Genomic DNA, 22752 nt, shown 5'->3' with positions numbered 1-22752 from the left:
ATGGGAATTGCTTCATCATGCTGTTGCTGAATCAATCAGCAGATAGCACATTCCTGACGGATCCGTGCTGCCAGATGTTATCTTGTTCTTTGGTTCTCCCGTTCTTGAGGCTGTTGGGTGGATTCCAGTCTGCCCTCCGGGGGTCCTCTAGTTATTTCCACTTGACGCCTTCTTCAGCCGACGGACACTGGATTTTTAGGCAGGCATCTCCCTGATCATTCAGTTATTATCCACACCAAGCATCTATCCACATACATCCTCTATCTCTATTGTAATCACAATTGTTAAAGCGAGATGAATACAACAAAAGGGTGGAGAGTCTCTGGGTGCTGTTTCTGTTGTTACAGAGTATTGCTTTGAGTCTCTCTCTGTGTGAGTAGTTGTTGTTACAAAGAATTGCTTTGAGAACAGACTCTGTGTTAGAATGTACTAACACAATTAGCAGCTTGCAAGTTTCAAAAACCAAGAGACCTCTTAATTAGTAATACCCTGGAATTTAAACTATGGGGAATCAAACTCATTTATGATTTTAATACAGAACTTCTTTAATATGATCCAACAATGATTCCAGACTACGTGCTACTGGCCTGGCATGGCAAAGTGTCCTACCATGGAGGACGCAATAAGGCTGCCCTCCCCAGAAACCTTTTCCAAAGGCTGTGGGAGTACCTCCAGGAGAGCTTCATTGAGATATCCCTGGAGGATTTCTGCTCCATCCCCAGACACATTAACAGACTTTTCCAGGAGCTGTACTGGCTGCGAATGCGTCCCAAGTCTTCAGGGCAAATTAATCATTAAACACGCTTGCATTTAAACTGTGTATTATATTTGCAAAGGTACACCCACCAGAGGTTCCTTCTCCGCCTTCAAGGTCCGGGAGCCCAGGTTGGGAGGGTATGTCTCCAGGGTGATAAACAGTTCCTGGCTGTCGGGAAGAACGGTTTCTCTGCTTGCCTGGTGTGCGCTATCTTCAACCTCCCCCTCATCTTCCTTGTCCCCCAGATCCTCATCCCTGTTGCGTGAGACTCCCTTGCAGGAGTCCACGTACAGGTGTGGGGCAGTTGTAGGGGCACCCCCTAGAATCGCATGCAGGTCATCATAGAAGCGGCATGTCTGGGGCTCTGACCCCGAACAGGCGTTTGACTCTTTGGTTTTTTGGTAGGATTGCCTCAGCTCCTCAAGTTTCACGCGGCACTGCTGCAGGTCCCTGTGATAGCCTCTGTCCTTAATGCCCTTGGAGATTTTTTCAAATATTTTGGCATTTCATCTTTTGGAATGGAGTTCTGATAGCACGGATTCGTCTCCCCATGCAGCGATCAGATCCAGTACTTCCCGTTCGGTCCATGCTGGAGCTCTCTTGCGATTCTGGGACTGCATGGTGACCTCTGCTGATGAGCTAGCCATGCTGGCCAAACAGGAAATTAAATTCAAAAGTTTGCGGTGCTTTTCCTGTGTACCTGGCCAGTGCACCTGAGCTGAAATTGCTGTCCAGAGCGGTCACAATGGAGCACTCTGGGATAGTTCCCGGAGGCCAATACCATCGAATTGTGTCCACTCTAACCCAAATTCGACCCGGCAATGTCGATCTCAGCGCTAATCCCCTCGTCGGGGAGGAGTACAGAAATCGATTTTAAGAGCCCATGAAGTCGACAAGTGTTCTTTAAAGGTAACATTTTAGATCCCTATTGATTCCATCATGCTAATGTGTGTTCACAACTGCTGATAGATCAGAACAGGAACTATAAGATTAATACGACCCTTTGATGAAAGGCTGTCAGACAATTAGATTGCTGTGTTTATTTGAATGTACAGTACTTGTTTTGTCTTAAAACAAGATGCTCTGTTTGTCATCATGTACAAGGATCCCCCTTGGAGGAAAAAAAAAACAAAAACCAAACAGCACCAGAGATCAGTGTTGATCAGAAATCAAAGCCACAGAATCAAAATATGGAAGTCCATATTCTAGGACCAACTCCAAAAGTCCAGTTATTACATCCCCAAGTAAAAGATGGGGACACTGATAGGTTGTGTGACTTGCCTAAGTTGCAGAATGAGACTGTGGCAGAACAGAACGAGGAACAGAACCCAGATTTCATGACTTCCAGTTCTGTGCATTAGCCACAGGAGCTGTCCATAAATTAAGAAAGGGGTGGGAAGGTCCTTTAATTTTGCATGTTTGTTTCAGTGTTCAAGTGTTAAAAGGGTTGGGTGGAAGATGAAAAATGTGCACCTTACTTCTAGTATGAATTTATCAGTGAGGGTAACTAACTACAGGAATAACCTACCAAAAGTCATGGTGGACTCTACATCACAGGAAATTTTAAAATCAAGATTGGATGTTTTTCTAAAAGACATGCTCTAGTTTAATACAGTTGTTGGGACTTCAAGTAGGAATTAATTCGGGGAAGTTCTATAGCCTGTGTGTTATGCAGGAGGTCAGATTAAATGATAACAATGGTCCTTTCTGGCCTTAAAAGGTACTAATCTCTGTTCTCGGAGGGATGCTCCAAAATAATACTATTAAACAAAAATTCAGAGCTAATAAATAGGTTAAATATTAGTTAAGCAGGGTAAATACGGAGGTAGCATATTATTAATTGTGTTTATTACAGCAGTGTTTAAGGACCAGACTGTGGGAAAGGAGACAGCAGATCCTTAAGGACTTCTCTCAGTCTATCTCAGTGCAGCAGCAGGAGCACTGAGAAGTGAGAGAACAGCCACGTACCTGGTCTCACCCTCTCTGCTTCTGCTAAGCATGTGCTGTATGGCCTTCCACTTATACAGACTACGCTGCCTGAGCAACAAAGAAACATCTGATGAAGTGAGCTGTAGCTCACGAAAGCTCATGCTCAAATAAATTGGTTAGTCTCTAAGGTGCCACAAGTACTCCTTTTCTTTTTAAAGAAATAGGGACAACTTAATCAGTGATCCCAGAGGATGGATAGCACAGGCAGGCTCTGGGGATGGGGAATTCAAACACCCAGGGAGAGGAGAGAGAAAGCTTGTGAGTGTGAGAATGTGAAATAGAGCAAGAGAGAAAAAGACAATTTAATCAGTCAGGAGAGTCTGGGGGAAAGAAAGGGTGATCCAATTAACCATACTAGGCAGTTGGGGGGAAAAAGAGTCAGATTAGCAAATGGAGAAAGCTGCCTATAATTTTTTCTTTTCTTTTTTGGCAGGAGGAGGAGAATGAGTGGTGTATTTTCAAATACAGTACTCCAGCATGGTACTGTAGAGTATTTACATTTTCTTTTTCATTTGTAATATCTCTGCCGTTTTATGTAAGACAAGTCACATCAGATATGGCGATAAGGAGAAGATTCACAGTCAGTCTGTAATGAGATTTTTCAGAGAGACAAGCTCCCATCTCCAGTATTTTGTAAGTACAGGCACCAGAGTCCCATCCTGACAATAAACCAGATTTCAGTTCTAACAGCATAGCTAAAGGAGGAATCTATTGAGACAGAATGTACTCTTGGGTCCACACCCTACACACTGCTATAATAATCTTTCTACAAGTGCGCCTTGTGAGGTATCATCTGAAAACGCATAATTTGCTAGTCAATGTTGTCCTGATAAAGTATGTGTAGCGGCATTGTATGTGAAGTTATAAGATTTCTCTGTATAATGCTATTAACACGTGTTCCATACCATAAAAGAAGTTGGCAAACAGGACTGTTTCAAACAAAGGAATGTATGCTCTGCTTAATTTGCATTTAAGCAGTAAACAGTCATCAAGCAGGAAGGGTAGAAAAAGAAACTCAGACAGGTTAGGGAAATCCTTCTCCACAGACTTTTTGTCTCCAGAAGCTCATCTACAAAAAGGAGGGACAAATACCCCCAGGCACCCATCCTTTCTCTTTCTCTGTGTCCATCAATTCACTGCACCACAAAGGACAAAGAAAGCAGCCATTGAACTGGAAAAGGGGTCCTGACCTAAGAAGTTTGGTCAGTAAAACCACTGAGAGCACGTGGTGAGAAAAACATTGCTTTTAATTTAACATAGTTTGTTAATTTAGGCACCAGATGCTTTTTATCTTGATTTTTCTTGTAACCATCTCTCACTTTTAGGCTTCATTACTTGTACTCACTTAAAATCTCTCTCTTTGTAGTTAATAAACATGTTTTATCTAATCCAGTATGTTTAAACTGAAGCTTCTGTGAAACTCCATTTGGGGTAACAAATTGTGTGTGTATTATTTCTATTAAACAAATACAGACTTCATACGAATTTGTGTTGTCCAGGAGAGGGCTGGGCAATATAAGACACACATTTTGGAGAGGGAGGAGGGGGATCTAAGACAGAGTGTGTTGGGATCACCCTGCAGTATAACCAAGCTGGCTGGAGGCCGGCCACGCACGCGCACACACGGCTGGGAGTGACTTGCAAGCTGGAGGCTGTCTGGGAGTAGTCCAGGCTGGAGGCGACAGCAGCAAAGCATTGTAAAGGGCACCCTAGGTTAGAGGGCAGGGGAGACACAGCTGCTCATTAGTCTGGATTGTACGCTAGGTATATTATAGCTATCCCCTCATCATCTTGTATATAATGAAAAGGAAACTGTAAACTGTATATACAGACAGCTAATACTGAAGGCGACAGTGTAGTCCAGTAGACAGAACACTGGACTCTGTGTCAGGAAACCTGTGTTCTAATCTCTGCAATGACTTGTTACGGACCTGAGTACTAAAATGCTTTGTGCTTCAGTTGAAGATCACTTTACTCCCTTTTTAAGGCATTTTGAGACCTATGGATGAAAAGCAAGTAATCTCATTAGTAATATTAATCCATCTTAAAGGAATTACGGAGTAAGTGTACTACAGAGTTAGGGAAGGAACACACGCAACGGTTCCCCCTGGCCACAGTCCAAGAACAACTAGCCCCTCTCCTGAAAGGAGATTTCCACTCAGCTTTCTAGGCAAGGAACAGCAACCCCAAAAGGACAAGCAGAATCTCTATAGGTGTATGACAGGCTCTTCTACAATACATCAGGGAACCACAGTAGATAGACCTACCAGATCATTCCATCCATCTACCTGCAGCACATTCTTTAGTGTTTTTTTGAGATTAATTTTGAACGTAGGAACTATGGTGGCAAAACACTGAACTGTTGCAACTCCTGGTATAATGACTGATGAAAGCATAGCCAATACCAGCTCGGAAATTCTGATACATCCCAGCGTGTGACTGGACAATCCATCTTAGTTTCTGATGGATGTAGACTATCTCTACATATCTGACAAAGTACGGATGTTCATGGATTTAATCTTCATTTTTGCAAAGACCATAATTTACCTTGGGTAATGACTGCTAGCTCTGAATGATGGATGCACTGTCTCTAGAAAGACATTGACTGACGATGCCAAACAGTCAGTGCAAGGAGAAAGGAGCAGTTTTAAAGGTGCTTTAACACACGCAGGTCACCAACGCCTTCTGTACAAATGCGTCCCACAGGACTCACCTGGAAAGGACTTGTGAAAGACCATCTGCACTGAAACCTGGCGGTTATTCAATTACTGGATAGGCAAGTCTGAGAGCCTGCCCTATTGGCCTCTCAGCTCACAAAGGAACTGTTTACCAAAGCTTCCTTAGGGATCTGTATAAAAAGCAGCACAGCATGACCATAATTATGGTCCTGCATTTCATCCCCTGCAGGATAAAAGCCTCAATGTGGAGTCAACCAAGACACTTGGAATATCCCCCATCCCCGCCCATAACTCCACTCTGCCAAGTCGCTACTCTCTCTTCATTCAAATCCATCCTAATGACTCCCTTCTGCAGTGAAGCACACAAGAAGCAAGTGAATAGATAAGAGTGTAAGCTTTAAACAAATTCCTATTCATCCTGAGAGCTTCCTCATACATTTTTGTCAACCATATCTATCTTGTTTTGACTGTAAGTATGCTGGAAGAGGAACTGTCTGTATTGTGTCCTCTACAGCCCTGAGCTCCCTGTCCATGCTTAACAAATGATAAACAACATAGTGGTGGTAGTTGTGCAAAAGATACCAGGGCATCACTCCATTTATTCATTCTCACCTCTCCTTGTGATACCAAACGTATGTATCTCTGAGCTTCACTAGTCAAGTGATTAGCCTCTGCTCTACATTCTCTGTAATTGCCCATATTTCCCCTCTGCCTGCCATCTCTTAAAGGACAGCGTCATCAGCCCTGTTTTCTGTAATAAAAAGCAACCACCTTCACTGCTTACTTTTCAGTACCACTGTCCAGTAGAGTTCTATTTGAGTCAGCCTCCATTTCTCTTTTTGGCTCATCTCCCTAGTTGGAACAACCCCACAGGATGGCTCATCAGTAGAGATAGAGCCCAGACTCTTCAGCACCGTTCTCCACCAAGTGAGCTAAAGGAGTTATTCCATTAGTCAGCAGCAGCCTCTTATCCTCTATCTGAATCAGTAGTCTTATAATAAAGGACTTGTTGGGGACTCAGGATATATGGGTTCAATTCCTGGCTGTGGCTCTTCCTGTGTGACCTTTGGAAAGCCACTTCACCTCCCTGTGCCTCAGTTTCCCATCACATCTCTTTGTGCGTCATGTCTATTTAAATTGTAAGCTCTTTGGGGCATAGATGCTATCCTATCTGTCTAAACAGCACTCAACACAATTGCATCCCAGTGTTGGTTGGGACCTCTAGATGCTACTAGAATACAATTGAGCAACAATAATAATGTGAGGTTGTATTTTAAAATTCCTTATGAGTAAATAAAAGTTTAGGTGTAAGTATAGTCCTGGTGTCTTAAAATTCCTAGTGCCAAAATGGAGGCCAAGCTTTCAAAATATGACCCAGAGCCTACTGACCTGCATGACCTCTCATTTCAGTTTGTAATGTCTTACAGAGAAACACCTCACTGAAGCACAATTATCCTGCGCACTTCCTAGAAGAGTACTAGGAGGAGATGTTATTTCAGTGGTCGACTCATACAGATGCCATAAAAGATTAGGCTCCATGGGGAAAAAAAAAAGTCTTTTCTGGATAGATAACAGTGCTGACCTTAAATATACAGACACACTTTGATGTACTAAGGAATGTGTATTCCACAAACATGACCAACACCTACAGTTTGCTCCCAGGAAACCAAGTATCTGTGTGCATGTGGACATGATCCCTCAACCTGCCTATAAATTTATCCCTAAATGCTTCTGAGAATCAAAGCTCAGGTGGAAAAACAAACAAACCCATAGCAACTTTTCTCCCCAAGGTAACTCTGCCCTTCCCTCACATAATGACTGAAGGTTCCTATCCAAGAGCCTAGGGCACCTTCTCTTCTCAGTTCACAAAGATTGGCACACCCAGCTCCCCAGGGTACAACTAAATACCTAGGTATACAAATAAGAATGAACCCTGCTTGTGTGGCACTATCAACTCAGAAAGTTTTGTTCATCCTTGCTTTTTGAAAATGATTGACTGAAGCCAGCGGGGTTCTGTTGGATGTAAATCAGGGCAAAACTGGCCTGGAAAGTGAACAGGAAGATACCATTATTTCAATTACGGTAGTGCCTGGGGAGCTGGGGCCCATTGTGCTAGGTACTGTACAAACACAGAAAGAAACAGATGAAAACCTCTGGGCCCACATACCCACACGCTATACTGAACAAATGAAGGATTCTAGAGGAATGCTGGAGGGGGAAAGCCTGTACTGCAAAATACACAGATAATAAAAACCATAATCAAAATCTGCAAGATTGGGCCTACAGATTTCCAGGCTACCCTTAAAACCTGAACCATAATATTGTTGTCTTTAAAAACAGCATAAGGTCCCTCTGTCTTAGACTCTCTGCCAATGTATCCCTTCACCTCTTCCTGTTGCAGTGACGCTCCAGTAATATGAATGATAGTTTCCATAGAATACAGCTTTGTTAAGTATTTCAGTCATGGTGTAGCAGGGCTCTTAATAGCTATGTTAAACTGACCATTCAAAATGCAGCACCGCACAATAAAAAACTGCTACTGGAGCAGAGAAATGAAGGTCTCTGCATTTGCATCTCAAACCAAGCTTCTTCTTTTCAAAAGCAACATCTATTGACTAAGATATTGATTTTATATATGAGGGTTTTGATTGTTTTGAATTTCCCTGCAGATTGGAGCTTGTTATAAATATTATTATTCCACTGCAGTTACCTTGAAACAAACTTCATTCCCAGCACTGTAAAAATCACTGCAGAATTACAGCACTGACATACAGAAGTCAAGTAAGTTTTCTGAAATTTGTTCTGAACCTCCATCAAAGCATATTACTGGGGCTAAAGAATACTGCAGATGCCTATCGTTTGTTATATTCGTATATTCTCTTTTATTAGTGCTAGAGTGCAATGAATTCCTCTCTCACTGCTCAGTGACTCACAAAGGTCCCCCACCCCAAAAAGTACAACAGAACAATACTTTAAAAGTCATAATAATTTGTGATTTTATAGTATCTTTCACCTGAGGATCAAAATTGGATTTACAAAGGGAGTAAGCAGAATTATACCCATTCTTCAGAAGGGAAAAATTAAACCACAGGAAGGCTAAGTGACTTTGCCCAAGATCATTCAGTAACTAAGTGGTAGAGTTTGGATTAGAACCCAGAGTTCTGACTTCCAGGCTCATGCTCTAGCTATTAAATGATGTAGCCTCCATAATACAGAGCTATCCTCTTCCCTCAGCTACACCTCACTGACTGCAGTAGGGTGGCATGGGTGTAAGAGGTTAGGAGTTAGCCCATAAGGATAAGGTGTGGGCAGTACCTTAAAACCTTTAGTTAAGCATCCAATAGTTTAGATGTTCATCTGACTCTTTGAACCTTTTGATATTACCCACCGCTTTAGGCAGGCCTTGGCTCTTCCTTCCAACAGGCCCTGACTCCTCCTATCTTTACTGAGTCACTCATCTTCCCATCTGAGTCACTCATCTTCCCATCCTCACCTTTACTGTCAAGTCGTTCCTGTGGACTGGCCATGCAGCCTCTCTCATCTCTGATGACCACCAGTGAAACCCTTCCTGTGGAGCAAACAATTCAGACACCACAAAATGCACCTTGCCCCACTGAACCCCCCAAGCTATTAAAGTCTCCCACACTAAGGGATGCAAATACATGAGGAGACTATGAGACTGAAGAGCTGAGGCCCACCTGAAAAGCTACTGTATTCCTCCATCTAGCTGCTGCCTCCAGAGGGAAAGGAGATTTGCCGGCAATAATGGTGTGGAAACCGCCATGGAACCTCTCTCTTCCAGCAACCACCTGAGTGACCAGATTGTGCTGAGGGTTCTCAGTACAGGTGATGGAGGGGGAAAAAGATTCCCATCCTAGATGTTCTATGCCTCCTAACTGCAACCTCAGGGCTGGAGCAGCAACCCCTCTATGTAGGGCAAGGCTATCAGAAATTGTGTAGTCACAGACTCCCCACTCCATCACCACTTGCACCTACTCCTATCCACCTTCAACTCCATCCCCCTTCCCCCTGCCACAGAGGGATCTCCAAAGAGCAGTATACTGCGATGAGCTGGGGATCCTCAGCTCCCATGTACACTCCCCAAATCCTGCCCCCACTCTACTACATGCAGAGGGACAGTCCTGATCTTTGCAGTCAGGCACCTCCAATTCCCATGGAGGGGAAGACCAGGAGGTGCCACTAAATTCTTACTATCTAATGATAAAAGATGAAACCTCACCGTGAAACCGCTCGTCATTGAACTGTGTTAGCTTGGCAGCTATCTTTCCGTACAGAGTAGAGAAAGGAGGAAGGAAAGAAAGAGGAAGATGAACGGGTGGTAGAAACAGGAAGCAAAAGGAGAAGAGAAACAAGGGGAAACAGGCATGTGGCTAGAATGAAATATATTATGAAGGAGCCAGATTCTTGAGTGCTCAGCATCTACATGTAGGGATAGATTTTCAAAAAAGCTTAGCTCCCATTTAGGCACCAAGGTAAGCGACCAAATGGGAGTTGAGTAGGGCTGGCCAGAAAACAAGAATTCTGTTTTGCAAAAATATTTGAGATTTCAGAATTTGTTTTTTTTCTGTATCTGAACAAAACGAAGCCCTTTCAAAAAGGGCATTCACCAGAGACGTGGAAGACCCAGATGCAAACTCATTAAGAGCAGGGACTTGAACCTGGGTCTCCCCAGCTCCTGAGCTATAGGCTAGTCTAGCCTGGGGTCTCTCTCTTTCTCTACATTTTATCCTGGATCTAAAACACCTTCCTGACAAAAGCTTTGTCAAAACCAAAAAATTTCCCCAAAAAGTTTTGGTTTTGATGAATCAGCATTTTCCAAGGAAAAAAATCCTCACCAGCTCTAGAGCTGAGCTCTTCGGAAATCTGGCCATGACCTAGATGATCAGATGGTCCATTTACAATAGAAGTAAAGACTGCTTCAAGTGTTGAAGGCACAGACATATACAAGTTGCTTACCTATGTTACAACCTATACTACAAGTTGCTTATAATCATAACTTCTTACTGTTTTTAGGCATTTTTGCATAAGTTAAATTTAGTGCCTCAAACTATTGGCTTCAGAGGCTAAAGTTTCCTATCAGCAGGCAGAAAAGACAGCATCATACCTTGGCATCGTCATTACAGCAGAGAAGAAACCTACCTCAGCATCTGAGATGGCGATCCGGTTGGATTCTATCGTTGGTCTCCTCACTATACGTGGCGAGATATGTGTTAAAGGTCCTGTTGCATAAGGACCATAGCCTGGAGGATTGGTAGAAGCCAGGTAGCTTCCTGTAGCTCTTTCTTGAAGAGACAACTTTCTGCTGGATAGGACAGGCCTAGTGGGAGCTTTCTTTGGAACATTCATCTGATGAACATCCGCTGGGTCTTGTGAAGGTAAAGATTCATTTGTTATCATGTCACTATGGACCCCATTCCTCTGCATGTCTGCTAAACTGTCAGAAAAGACTGTGTCATTTTCTTCTATTGCTTCTTGAACATTTTGGTCATCTATATTAAGCCCAACAGCAACATCTATGGCTGCTACTCTCTCTGCCAGGTCAGTCTGAGTGTCTTTGCAGCATGTGTCTGCACCTTCATCAGTGGTGTCGGCTGGAGAATCTCCCATAACGGTGTGCGACTCTCAAGATCTCAGATGACACTGCAGACAGCTGTGGTCTTAGGGCTCACAGAAAACATGTGGCATGAAGGACTCTCTCCACATGGATCTCTAGAAGGAAACACAATGAAAGATCACTGAGTGATGGCGTCAGCTAAGCAAGGATGTAGCCAAAACCTCCAGTAGCAGGCATGTGAAAAAGATTAGAAGAAAATGAAGGCAGAATGTCAGCAGGGAGCTACAGGTTAAAAACATCCAGAAGGAAAAGCAAAACCAATCAACAAACTAGTTACAAAACATTTACAAGTGATAAGGGCAGAATTTTATCAGCTGATCTGGAAGCCAGCTAAAAGATACTTCTGCTTTTCATATCTAGATCAACAGATAGTGTTAATTTCTAATACGGGAAGGAAGAAATTAGTACAGCCTCTTAAAAGAAAAATGACAGGGATGACAAGCCAAACATTTGATCTTGTTTTAAATCACATTTATAGGTACAGCAGGTCATAATTTCAGGGCAACTGCACCAGTATTTCCCCCTAGTACCGCTTTAAAGATTTCTGGCTCCCAGTCTTTGCCCTCCTGGATGGAGATCCATGTCTCTCTCCCTTCTGACAGAGATTTTTAAGGTGGCAGTGCTCTCAGATTTACACTCTGATATCCCCCACAGGCCAGCACCTGCACTTTGCTTTCTCTCCACAGGCTTTGAACAGGGTATTGCCAGCAGTTACAAGTTACCACATAGCTCCTTCTAAGAAAGCACATTTATTATTAAAGTAAAAGCATTTTAAAAAAGAATATAAAAACAATAAAAGAACCTACACACATGCTAAAAAGCTTATCAGTGATCAACCCCAATTCCAACATAGGGATCAACTTGGTTTTCCATGTGGTTACAAGAAAGGCCTCAAGTCAGTTTAAACTCAGGTTATTTATCCAAGTACCCTTTCCTTGTCTGCTGGTCTCTAGAGAATCTAGTTTGAACCAGAATATTAGAGTCTCCCCGAGAGGTGATACTTCTCTGGAGGTGTTACATCTGAATGATTTGCTCTAATCATCCCTTACTGTTTTCACTTCCTGGAGGAGCTGTGTTCACCCTCCCCTGATGGAGTGCATGCAACATCTGACCCACAATGATACATAAACCATTCATAAACTTAATACAATATGATCTCCCAAAGATAGGGCAGGAGATTGCCCTATCACGCAGCATGACACATGGAAAAACACACATTGTGAACCAACCATTCTTACAGAGTGCATCAAATCCATAGCCACATAGGACTTCAAGATAATCACTACACTGTCCATCCTAGCGCCTGAGAACTTAGATCTCAAACCTCCTGCTGGGATAAAGCCTAGCCACTTGCACTAAAGGGAACTCTCTGTGACATTATCCGAACCAGTGAACTGCTAGATCACTCCAATCCTTGACTCTGGGAGCCAACCTTACCCTGCTCTGCTGTAAGAACTCCCGCTCCTGGGCTGTTCATGCACAGCCTCTGGCATGTAAGCTGGTCCCAGCTACTTGCAACCGAATGACACTAGCCAATATCTCCGGTCCCAGACACAACCCTAGGAACCTCCATCTTGCAGCGTCCATTTATGCCCGCTGGACGCTGCAAGCTTATATGAGTTCATCAATTTAACAAAGAAATTGTTATGTACCAGGCTTCTTATCCCAAGGGGAGTCTCTGACATGCTTTAAACCAAACACACTGCTTCAGGTAGAATAAACAAACAGATTTATTAACTACAAAGACTGACTTATAATCACTTAAAATCTAAGCATAACAAGTCGGATTTGGTCAAATGAAATAAAAGCAAAATGCATTCTAAGCTGATCTTAACACTTTCAATGCCCTTACAAACTTAGATGCTTCTCATCACAGACTGGCTGGTTGCTCTTCAGCCAGGCTCTCCCCTTTGATCAGCGCTTCAGTCGCTTGGTGTGGTGTCTGTAGATGTATGTGGAAGAGCATGGCAAACCTCTCTCTCTTTTATCATGTCCTTTCTTCCCTCTTGGCTTTGCTCCCCCGCCCTTTAGAGTCAGGTGAGCATTACCTCATTGCAGTCCCAAACTGACCAAAGGAACAGGGGGGTGACTCACTCGAGAGTACAACAGATCCTTCGTTGTTGCCTAGACCAGTGTCCTTTGTTCCTGTGAGGCTGGGCTGGGTTTGTCCCATACATGTTCTGATGAGGTGTGAACTGCCCCTCTGCTTCTGGAGAGTTTTTCCATGGGCTTGCTTTAAGCCATGAGGACACATTTTCAACCTCATAACTGTATACGTGAAATTACAACCTATAATATAACATTACTAGAACAACAATTATTATGATATTACCATAACAACTATGCTTAGTACATTATGAGCCTTCTGAAGACACCCGACATGACAAACTTTGCATTAGATACCACACAATCATATTATAAGGATGAACATGGTGGTGTAGGGTGTTCCCATGAGGTACAGAATGTCACTCTCCTTTTGCTGTTAGCAGTACAGGGCCAACGATACACAGTAAACCTTGCTGATTCCAGCCACTAAGGGGCAGTCACACATACTCACATGTCCAATTCATTACCATATAATCAACAGAAAAGTTTTAAAAAAAGGCACAAAAGAACTAGTACATGAGCTGCAGTGTAAATACGTGACAGTTAGAGCTGCTCTCTAATACATTCTGAAAGGGTGATGAAAAATGGTGAAATTAGCTATCCGATGGGTACATTAACCTAACCACCAACCATCTAAGACTATAAAAAAAGCTGATAGGACCAGAAAAGGAAAAGATCATATATAATATACAGCTGTCACCCACTAATCATCTCTGACAACACAGTGCTGCAGGACATGTACATCTGAATCCCTTAAGTGGATTTTTTGTCTGGTTAGTCCTAGCATTTCTCTCTTACTCTGGATTGTGTTTAGTGAAGTACAAAAATGCAAGAACAACACTAGCCTGCTTGAGTCTTTTACACATAAGTCAAGTTGTTAATTATTAGTCATGCACTAGTTCTGATTCTAATGTCACCTACGCCAGTGTGACCCCAGCTTGAATGGAATTACTTCTGATTCACACCAGTTTGTAAATCAAGATCAGAATCAGCTTACCGCCTTTAGTCCAGGCACAAGTGAGCTGTAGCTCACGAAAGCTTATGCTCAAATAAATTTGTTAGTCTCTAAAGTGCCACAAGCTCAGTGGTTTGAGCATTGGCCTGCTAAACCCAGGGTTGTGAGTTCAATCCTTGAGGGGGCCATTTGGGATCTGGGGCAAAAATTGAGGATTGGTCCTGCTTTGAGCAGGGGGTTGGACTAGATGACCTTCTGAGGTCCCTTCCAACCCTGATATTCTATGAAATCTAAGTGTTCCTTTTCTTTTTACAGGAATTTGCTGTAGATCATAGGGATTTTGTTCGCAGATCAAGGGAAGGTCCTGGCCCTAAGCATTCAATAAATGCATAATTAAAAATAATGAAGCTGAACCCTGTTGCAAAGAGGCTGTCACGAGGGTTTAAGAGAAAAACTGCATGAGCAGATGAGGATATGGGGTCTAATTTTGCCCTCACTTACATCTATGCAACCCCATGAACTTCAATAGGGCTTTATAGGTGTAAACAATGGCAGAATTTGGCTTACAATCTTAACTCCAGATCACATCTGATCACATGCCAACAGGTAAGAGTTTTCATGCTTTGTTAGCATACTAAATATCACAGAATGGAAAGAAGCAAAATTGAACAATTTTTCCCTTGCAGTAACACTGTTCTCCCTCCCATGCATAATCATTCCCTGCTCTCTCTGCAGTTTAACAAAGTGAAAAAAATGTCACAGTCATTAGAAGCTGCAATCAAATGGCAGATCAGTTTTAAAAGCTTACATTAAAACCACATTAAACTATCTAACCCCAAAGCATGAATCCCCTTCAGAGAATAGGGATGCTTACAAAGTAAGGGGAGAGAGAGAGAGAAATGTCCGATACCCCACCAATAACTCATTAATGCTCCATCGACTGTAAGTGTGTACGATCTGGATGAGCTTCCCAAAGAGGCATGCTGCCTTCACACTAAATATACATGTTGTTCGCATATAGACGTGGCTAATTCCTGTTCACGTCCAGCACAAGGTTGTGGACACTGCAGCCCTGTGACTGCGCTAGTAACTCTGAAGCAGCTCTACTAGTGCTCTGTGGCCTGGAGATGGGAAGCCTGTGGAGAACTCCTGCGCAAAACTTGTATGCTTGAGCTTTGCACTGGAGTCAAGAGTTTTGGCCCCTAGAGTGTAGAAACTGGCCTTTATCACAGCATGGGAAGGAGATGGATTCCCATGGATTAGTGAAGTCATTAAGTCAAGGAAGAGAGAGATCCATCCCACACTCAATTTGTTACCAGGTTGTCTCTGACAGGCTCAGTGTTAGGATGCAGCAGCAACAGATGCAGCTCTGAACAGAGGTGCATACCATGCAAACTGATCTACTCATACTGTTTGTGCACACTCCAGCCTTGGCATTTACTTCTGATCAGAACAAAAGAAGCCCCCAAACCATTTAATCTAATGTACAAAAGAGTTATCTGAGAGAATAATTAATCACCGTTCCAGAATTCCAACTGATTTCATCCTCCACTGAGGATTTAAACCTGGCTTTGATTTTCTTGTTAAAAAGAAATTAGGTTGTTCCAAGGCACAAGGTATTTCCTTAAGAGGCATTAGCCCGTGGTCACTTACAATTCACCTTGCTCCCTAAAGAGTATCAGTTAAAAAGAAACAAACCCAGAACAGCAGTGAAACATCCAAAGCTTTTTTCTGCTGCTGCTGATTATAGGTTTTTGGGGCATTTGCTTTTGAGGCATTTGTGAGGCTGGCAGTAAAAACACACGGACTGTCTGGCTGAAGTGATAGCTCAGTCTATTGCACAAATTCCCTCTCAGTGCAGCTGGGGTGTCTAACCCTTCCCCTGCTACCAGGAAAGACCCAGAGGCACCTGGGCTGGCTGTGTGAAACATATTAAACAGTAATATCTGTGTTACACTGTGGTTGCTCTTTCATACCCTCAGGCTAAGTACCTCAGTATCTCAGTCTTTCAGAAAGAAACTCCCTGCATGCTCTCTGTATACAAAACAGACATGTCTTATTATTTTAGACTAAAAGAACAACAAAACAAGAAAGAACAAATGGAAAATTTCCATGAAAGAGGGCAGTGTGCAGGTCTCTCTTGTAGCAGTCTGTGCTGGACTGAATACAAAATGGCTGTCACTTTCTGCGGGCAACATGGTTCTTAGAGATTTAAAGATGTAGTGCCTAGAAATTGACTTCAAAGAATTGTATAGGGTATATAGAACACAAAAACAAAAACTAAGGGGGGGAGGGGTTTTTTTTGCAGGGGGGAAGGTTAAATTTATCCTTCCTGTGTATTACATATAAAACTGCTATGATAATAAAGGACTTCTTTACAAAGAAATAACTCCCCACAAGTTTGCCACTCAGGGGCCATTACAGAGATCATTGGGTGTTCTAAGAGCCAGTAGTCACTGGGACAATCTAGGAAAGAACCCTGCCAGGGATACCACATCCCACCTTGTACACTGATATAGTCACTTCTGCAGCATGTCTCTGGAGGAATGTAGGCCTAAGGAGTGTAGGTGTGTTGCCCATGAACAGAGCTATGGCCAGAGGGCCCCATGCGCAGAGTGGGACTGCATGGCCACATATATCAGGTGGTTTGCGTGTGCTAGTCCTCTCTGCACCCAACAGGAGCAGTGAATGGTGGGCTGACTGTGCACATGGCTCAGCATAAAGGCACGTACATTGCAAATGAGGATTCCTTCCTTCTTTCTCACTGTTTTAGTGCACAAGCCCTTTTGCTTAAATCTGGCTCACAGTCTCAGGGCTGGGTTCCAAAGCATTTTTAGAGATATTGCCACTCTATACAGAATAATGATTAATAAAATATTACATTCATACAGCGCTTCAAGCCAAAAGATCCCAAAGCGCTTTCCACGTTATGCAAACATTACGGTGTCACGAGTCCCTGGGCGATGCTCTGGAGCTGCTCCCTACGAAGCCACTCAGGACTCTGGAGAAGTCTCCTTTCTGTGAGACTCCCTACGAAGTCTTCAGGACACACAGCTCACACAACTTCCACCTTCCTGGGTCTGACCTCAGAGCATTCAGCATCCTCTGCCCTATGTGTGCTTCCCACAGTGAGTCTGCCCAGGCGGGGTCCTGGGGAATCCAGAGGGTCCTGCCCCCCAACTTCACAGTCAGACGTGACTCTCAGCCAGCCAGTAAAACAGAAGGTTTATTAGATGACAGGAACACGGTCTAAAACAGAGCTTGTAGGTGCAGAGAACAGGACGCCTCAGCTGGGTCCATTTTGGGGGCAGTGAGCCAGACAACCATGTCCCCAGCCAGCCCCAAACTGAAACTCTCCCCAGCCCTGCCTCCTCTGGGCTTTGTCCCTTTCCCAGGCCAGGAGGTCACCTGATTCCTTTGTTCTCCAACCCTTTAGCTCTCACCTTGCAGGGGGGGGAGGGCTAGACCATCAGTGGTCAGGAAACAGGGTGTTGGCCATACTCTGTGTCCAGACCCCTGCACATACCTGCCCTCTAGGGCTCTGCAATGATCATACACCCTTATCCCACCACCTAGATACTTAAGAACTGCATAGGGGAAACTGAGGCACCCCCACAATATTCAGAGGAAACATTATTTTTAGAGATATTGCCACTCTATACGGAATAATGGTTAATAAAATGTTACATTCATACAGTGCTTCATGCCAAAAGATCCCAAAGCGCTTTCCACGTTATGCAAACACTACGGTAAGTAGCCTATTGACTTCAATGGGACTGCTCACAGTACTGGAAGCCCCGACTGTAAGCACTTGGGGCAGGGACTGTCTATTATTATGTGTTTATACAGTTCCTAGCACAACCTTGCTCTGATCTTGGTTGCAGCCTCTAGGCACTAGTGTAATGCAAGTTACTAATGGTAATAAGTCAGATGAGGCTTTACATACACAGACCACCACGGTAACCAATCAGATTCTGTAGATATCACTCTACAAATGTGCAGAATTCAATGGAAAATGAGTTTGTCTCTACAGCAGGGTTTGGGGTTGGTTTGTTTTGTTTTTTGATATGATAGAGATTTATATCTCTGTCGCAGAATTCTAACAATTCTTAATAGGCTAGTTCAACAACAACCTTATAGAAAGGTTCTTATTCTCTATTAAATTCACCACAAATGGGAAGTATCAAAACAACTGATTTCAGGATAAGCAAACAAAGTACACATCCACTCTCATTTTACATTTTGTAATTATACAAGACCCAGCACCAAATAGCAAGTATTTCCCCGAAGCACAATCTACAGCGGACAGAGCCCCACGTCTGGAAAACTTGTCGGGCATAACATTACTGCCTCTTATAAGCAGGATTCTGAATAGCAACCCAGAGCCAGCACCTCAAGTGAAACAAAGCTGAACCGCACAGTCACTATCTATAAACCATATCCTGCATCTGTGGGCATGGTGTTTTAGACATGGTCATCTGTCTGATCCCAACCAAAGTGAAACATCTGTCTTAGATCAAAGGATTACGCTGCAGACATGAACCAAAACTACAAATAAGCTTATATGAGCAGAATTAATTTACTTACTGATATCTTATTTTTTATTTTTCACTTTAAATGGAGCTATTCCCCTGCAGCACACAGACCATCACTTTAAAGTTGATTATGTTTTCTTGCAGCTTTGCAATTTATTTTTCAAGTGATTGCACATGTTTTCCAGATATGCTTTGCACAGAGCACAGTATGAAATATATATTTTAAAAGACCGTGTTTCTGAAAAAGGTCTCTATGTACTGTACGTGGAAGCCAGAGGAGGATGAATTTAATTAGTTTTGCAGCTCAATAAAGTACTTGCAAACGCTGGCTGAAATGAAATTCACAAATTTGCTTCAATGTTTGGTTCATTCCCTTGGTCAACAAGAATTTTCTTCTTTTGATGATGGATGGATAAATTTGTGATTAGGGCACTTGGAACTCCAGAGATCTGGGTTCATTTCCTAGCTCTGCTATAGACTACCCAAGTGACCTTGGGTAAGTCACTTAGTATCTTTTTGTGTCTCTGATCCCCATTGTTTGCCTTTTCTGTTTCAGTGGTAAGCTCTCTGGAGGAGAGACTGTCTCTTAGTACATAGTGCCTAGCACATCAGGACCTGATCTACATTGTCAGACATATAATGATTAATAACAATGAGTGCAAATATTTGCACTGGAAGCATTTGGGTAGCCGCCTTGAAACTCTCTCTTTGAGTTTGGGGACTGACTTTCATGATGCATTAAGCACTCACTCTCTGGAAATCAGGCCCTATTAAGAGATCTCAAGTTGAGCAATCAAAATCACTAGCTACTTTTGAAAGTAATGGCCTCCAATGCGATCTGGTACATGGTAGTATCCCCTTGCTTCTAAAACCACCTGCTAATATAGGGCAGAGACAAGAGATGCCATTACTGGCCTTCAAAAATATACCCAGGGTATGCTATTCTGACACATGCCCCGTAACATCTATCTAGCCACATACGGTTCTTATTACTGTAGTATCTAAGCACAGCAGCCATAGAGTTATACAGTCTTTTCTGCAAACAATTCTAAGCTCCAAAGCTGTTACTCTTTTCCTCATGTCTAGCTGCTTCCCAAGCAACACAGTGCCTGAACAAAAGGTCGCCTACCATCTCCTTCTTCACCAGAGATACCGCAGTAGGATGCATGAAGGAATATTAGATTGTAAGTGCAAGAATTTTCACCTCTTTCAGAATGCTCTAAATATTAACTAGTGAATGGAGGAGACCAGAAGGATGGTCTGTGGTTATGGCCCTGCACTGGAACTCAGAAGATCTGGGTTCAGTTCCTGGCTCTGCCACAGACTCCCTGTGAGATCTTGGGCAAATCACCTAATCGCTCTGTGTCACTACTGTCCATTTGTAAAATGGCAATACTACTACCTCCTTTTTCTGCCTTGACTATTAGATTATAGGCAGAGACCGTCTCTTACTATGTGCTTGTATAACATCCAGCACAGTGGGGGCTGATCTCAGTTGTGGTCACTAGGTCCTACTGTATCACAAGTAAGAATAATAAATAATATGAATAACAATATGAATATTAAGAATAATTAATAACATAAATTAAAAAGCTCTCTTTTGAAGCAAGCCAGGATGCTGAATTTAACACTCAAACACACAACAGCCAAAACAAAAGAAAATAACCATCTTTTGCTTGGTATATGTAGTTCAGGAAATTTTACAAAAGACTTCACAGATGCATTATACTTCATCGTTGCATGTTCTAATTTTATGATTACTCTAACTGGCATAATCAGATGCAATTACACTAATTGCATATATAAGCAATAATCAACCAAAAATTACACTAAAAAAAAATTCTCCTTAAGAAAATTCCTACAACAAAAAAACATTAGGGAGACTAAAAGGGCTGAGTTGCAAATCTATTCAAGTGAAAGGAAAGTTAGCATTCAGGCTTAAAATCCCAAGTCCGTGATGAAATAAGACACTAGCTCACGAAAGCTCATGCTCAAATAAATTGGTTAGTCTCTAAGGTGCCACAAGTCCTCCTTTTCTTTGTGCTACAACACTGTTCTACTGTCCACAGTTATATCTGGGGACTCATTTTTAACTTGGGTTAAGTGGGTGCAACTCCCATTGAAATTCCAATCGGAAAGTGTCCAATTACATTCTGGCTGAATTTGGACCTAAACATACGGGATCTCTGAACCATTGTTGTAAATTTCCTTGCTGTTGCAGGTTTGTCTTATATCTTTTATTGAAGAGATGGGACCAGCTACAGTCTGGCTTCTAAAGATCTCTTGAACTTTGATTCCAGATCCAAAATATGTAGCTCAAACACAATATGTAGCTCGAACACATCTCTATTTTAGTACTTTAATGTTTCCCATTGTATGACTAATAGATTATTTTATTTTACTGTTTCTTTCCTTTCCTGATGGCCTTCCATTATCAGCTCTGGAGTAAATTCCTGGGGACACTGAGGCTCCGAGGTTAATGACCTGATTATCAGAAATGTTGGGCACCCTTAAATCCTACTGAAGTCAATGAAAGTGCTCAGCACCTCTGAAAATCAGGCAATAAGTAACTTGCCCAAAGTCGCCCAGAAAGATTTGGTATTAGATGTGAGTAGTCCTGTGTTCTGAACACTAGGCCACGTCTCTATCCTGAACATGCTATCCTGTAGAGATGACCAACACAGACATACAACTTGGACTTTATGTATATGCCAACCTCCCCCATCCCAAATACATTCAGCATTTTTGTAATACTCCATTTTTTTCTGAGAAAGACAAAATTTGCAGCAGGCCATAGGACAAGCTGAAGGGAACTAGCACAATAACCAAGTGTGGGTTGTTTTTGTTGTTGTTTGGGGGGAGAGGTTTGCTTTAAAATAATAGAAGACATCAGAGTCAATGAACCATAATGATTAAGGTATTTTTAAGTATTAATAATGAAGTGTCTTGACCCAGCTAATTCAACAGCAAAGTAACAAGTGAAGACACTACACTATATTTAGGATTCAAAACACTGAGCAAGTTTCATTTTAATAATGGCTTTTCAAACGTCTGTGCCAATAAGAAGCTAAACTGCAAACAAAAATAAAAAATACTTGGATTGTTTCCAGGTAAATAAATAAATGGATTAGTCTCAGGCAAGCCATTTTCTTGTGTTCTCTGTAATGATGTCTTGGAATTGCCCTAGAAAAGGCATTCAAGGACAAATTAATGGAAAAAAGGGAACCACTAGAATGGGAACTTAAGAAGTAGTTTCCAAAAGTTGGGTTGGATGATCCCAAAGGGTGGCAAAATTCCCTTTGACTTCAATTAGAGCAGGAGCAGGCCCATATGCCACTCAACAAATTATCTCTAAAACTCTGAAAAAGCATCATGGCCTTTCAGTAAGAGTGCGGTAATCAAGGTGTACCCTCTAAGAATCAGCACAGGGCAGAAGATTATGGAAAGACTCTCTTATTTGTAGCTTGAAAGGAAAGGAGAGAAAAATGCAAGGCAATGAAAGTGGTTTCATGTGCATATATTTGCATGAATAAACAGTGCAGAAGGAGTCTGCTTCCTGTTTTTAACAAGGGCTTTGTTTGTTACAATAATAGATAGTCCCTGTTGTTTGCATTGTGGCTCAAGTGGGAGCTATCGTGGAATCTCATCAAAGGTTTCTGGAAAGTCAGGAAAAGCTGCTAAAGAAGCAACAGTTATCAAACTAAACTGTGACCCTGACCAAAGAAAAACAAATTTAATAAACATTTGGGTTTTCTTCTGGGACAATAGTTATTGCTGGCTGTATGCACACTCTCACATACTGGGCAGTATGTACAGTAGTCTGCATTAATGGCTATGTTATAGGCATTAAAACAGATCCGTGAAACCACGGGATTATCCACTTAATTACAGATGCACTGATTTTCTACTTACTGTGACAGGGTCAGGCCGGATGGCTTCAGGAGAGTAACAGAAGGCAGATATATTAGCCCCAGGTTAAGTAGGTCCCTTTTCCCTGGGTAAGGTAACAGGGAAGGTTCCAGAACAATCAGGAACCTTCTGGAGACAATTAAGACAGACAGGCTGATTAGAACACCTGCAGCCAATCAAGAAGCTGC

At 42.5% G+C, this 22752-nt stretch overlaps 1 protein-coding gene across 7 annotated transcripts in view; it reads right to left on the bottom strand.

The window, feature by feature from the left end:
- The window catches only part of CAMKK1 (calcium/calmodulin dependent protein kinase kinase 1), a 197326-nt gene that overhangs the window by 113078 nt on the left and 61496 nt on the right, over positions 1–22752 (bottom strand). For all 7 annotated transcript variants that reach the window (XM_073315804.1, XM_073315803.1, XM_073315808.1 and 4 more), the window contains one exon: positions 10585–11154. In XM_073315804.1, the coding sequence (XP_073171905.1) occupies positions 10585–11052 (468 nt within the window). In that variant the 5' untranslated portion in view covers positions 11053–11154. The remainder of the gene's footprint in view (positions 1–10584; positions 11155–22752) is intronic.

Source organism: Lepidochelys kempii, chromosome 17, assembly GCF_965140265.1.
Source record: "Lepidochelys kempii isolate rLepKem1 chromosome 17, rLepKem1.hap2, whole genome shotgun sequence".
In the NCBI taxonomy this organism is placed as follows: Eukaryota; Metazoa; Chordata; order Testudines; family Cheloniidae; genus Lepidochelys; species Lepidochelys kempii.
The sequence above is the reverse complement of the archived record's forward strand: the minus strand, read 5'-3'. Positions and strand labels throughout refer to the sequence as shown.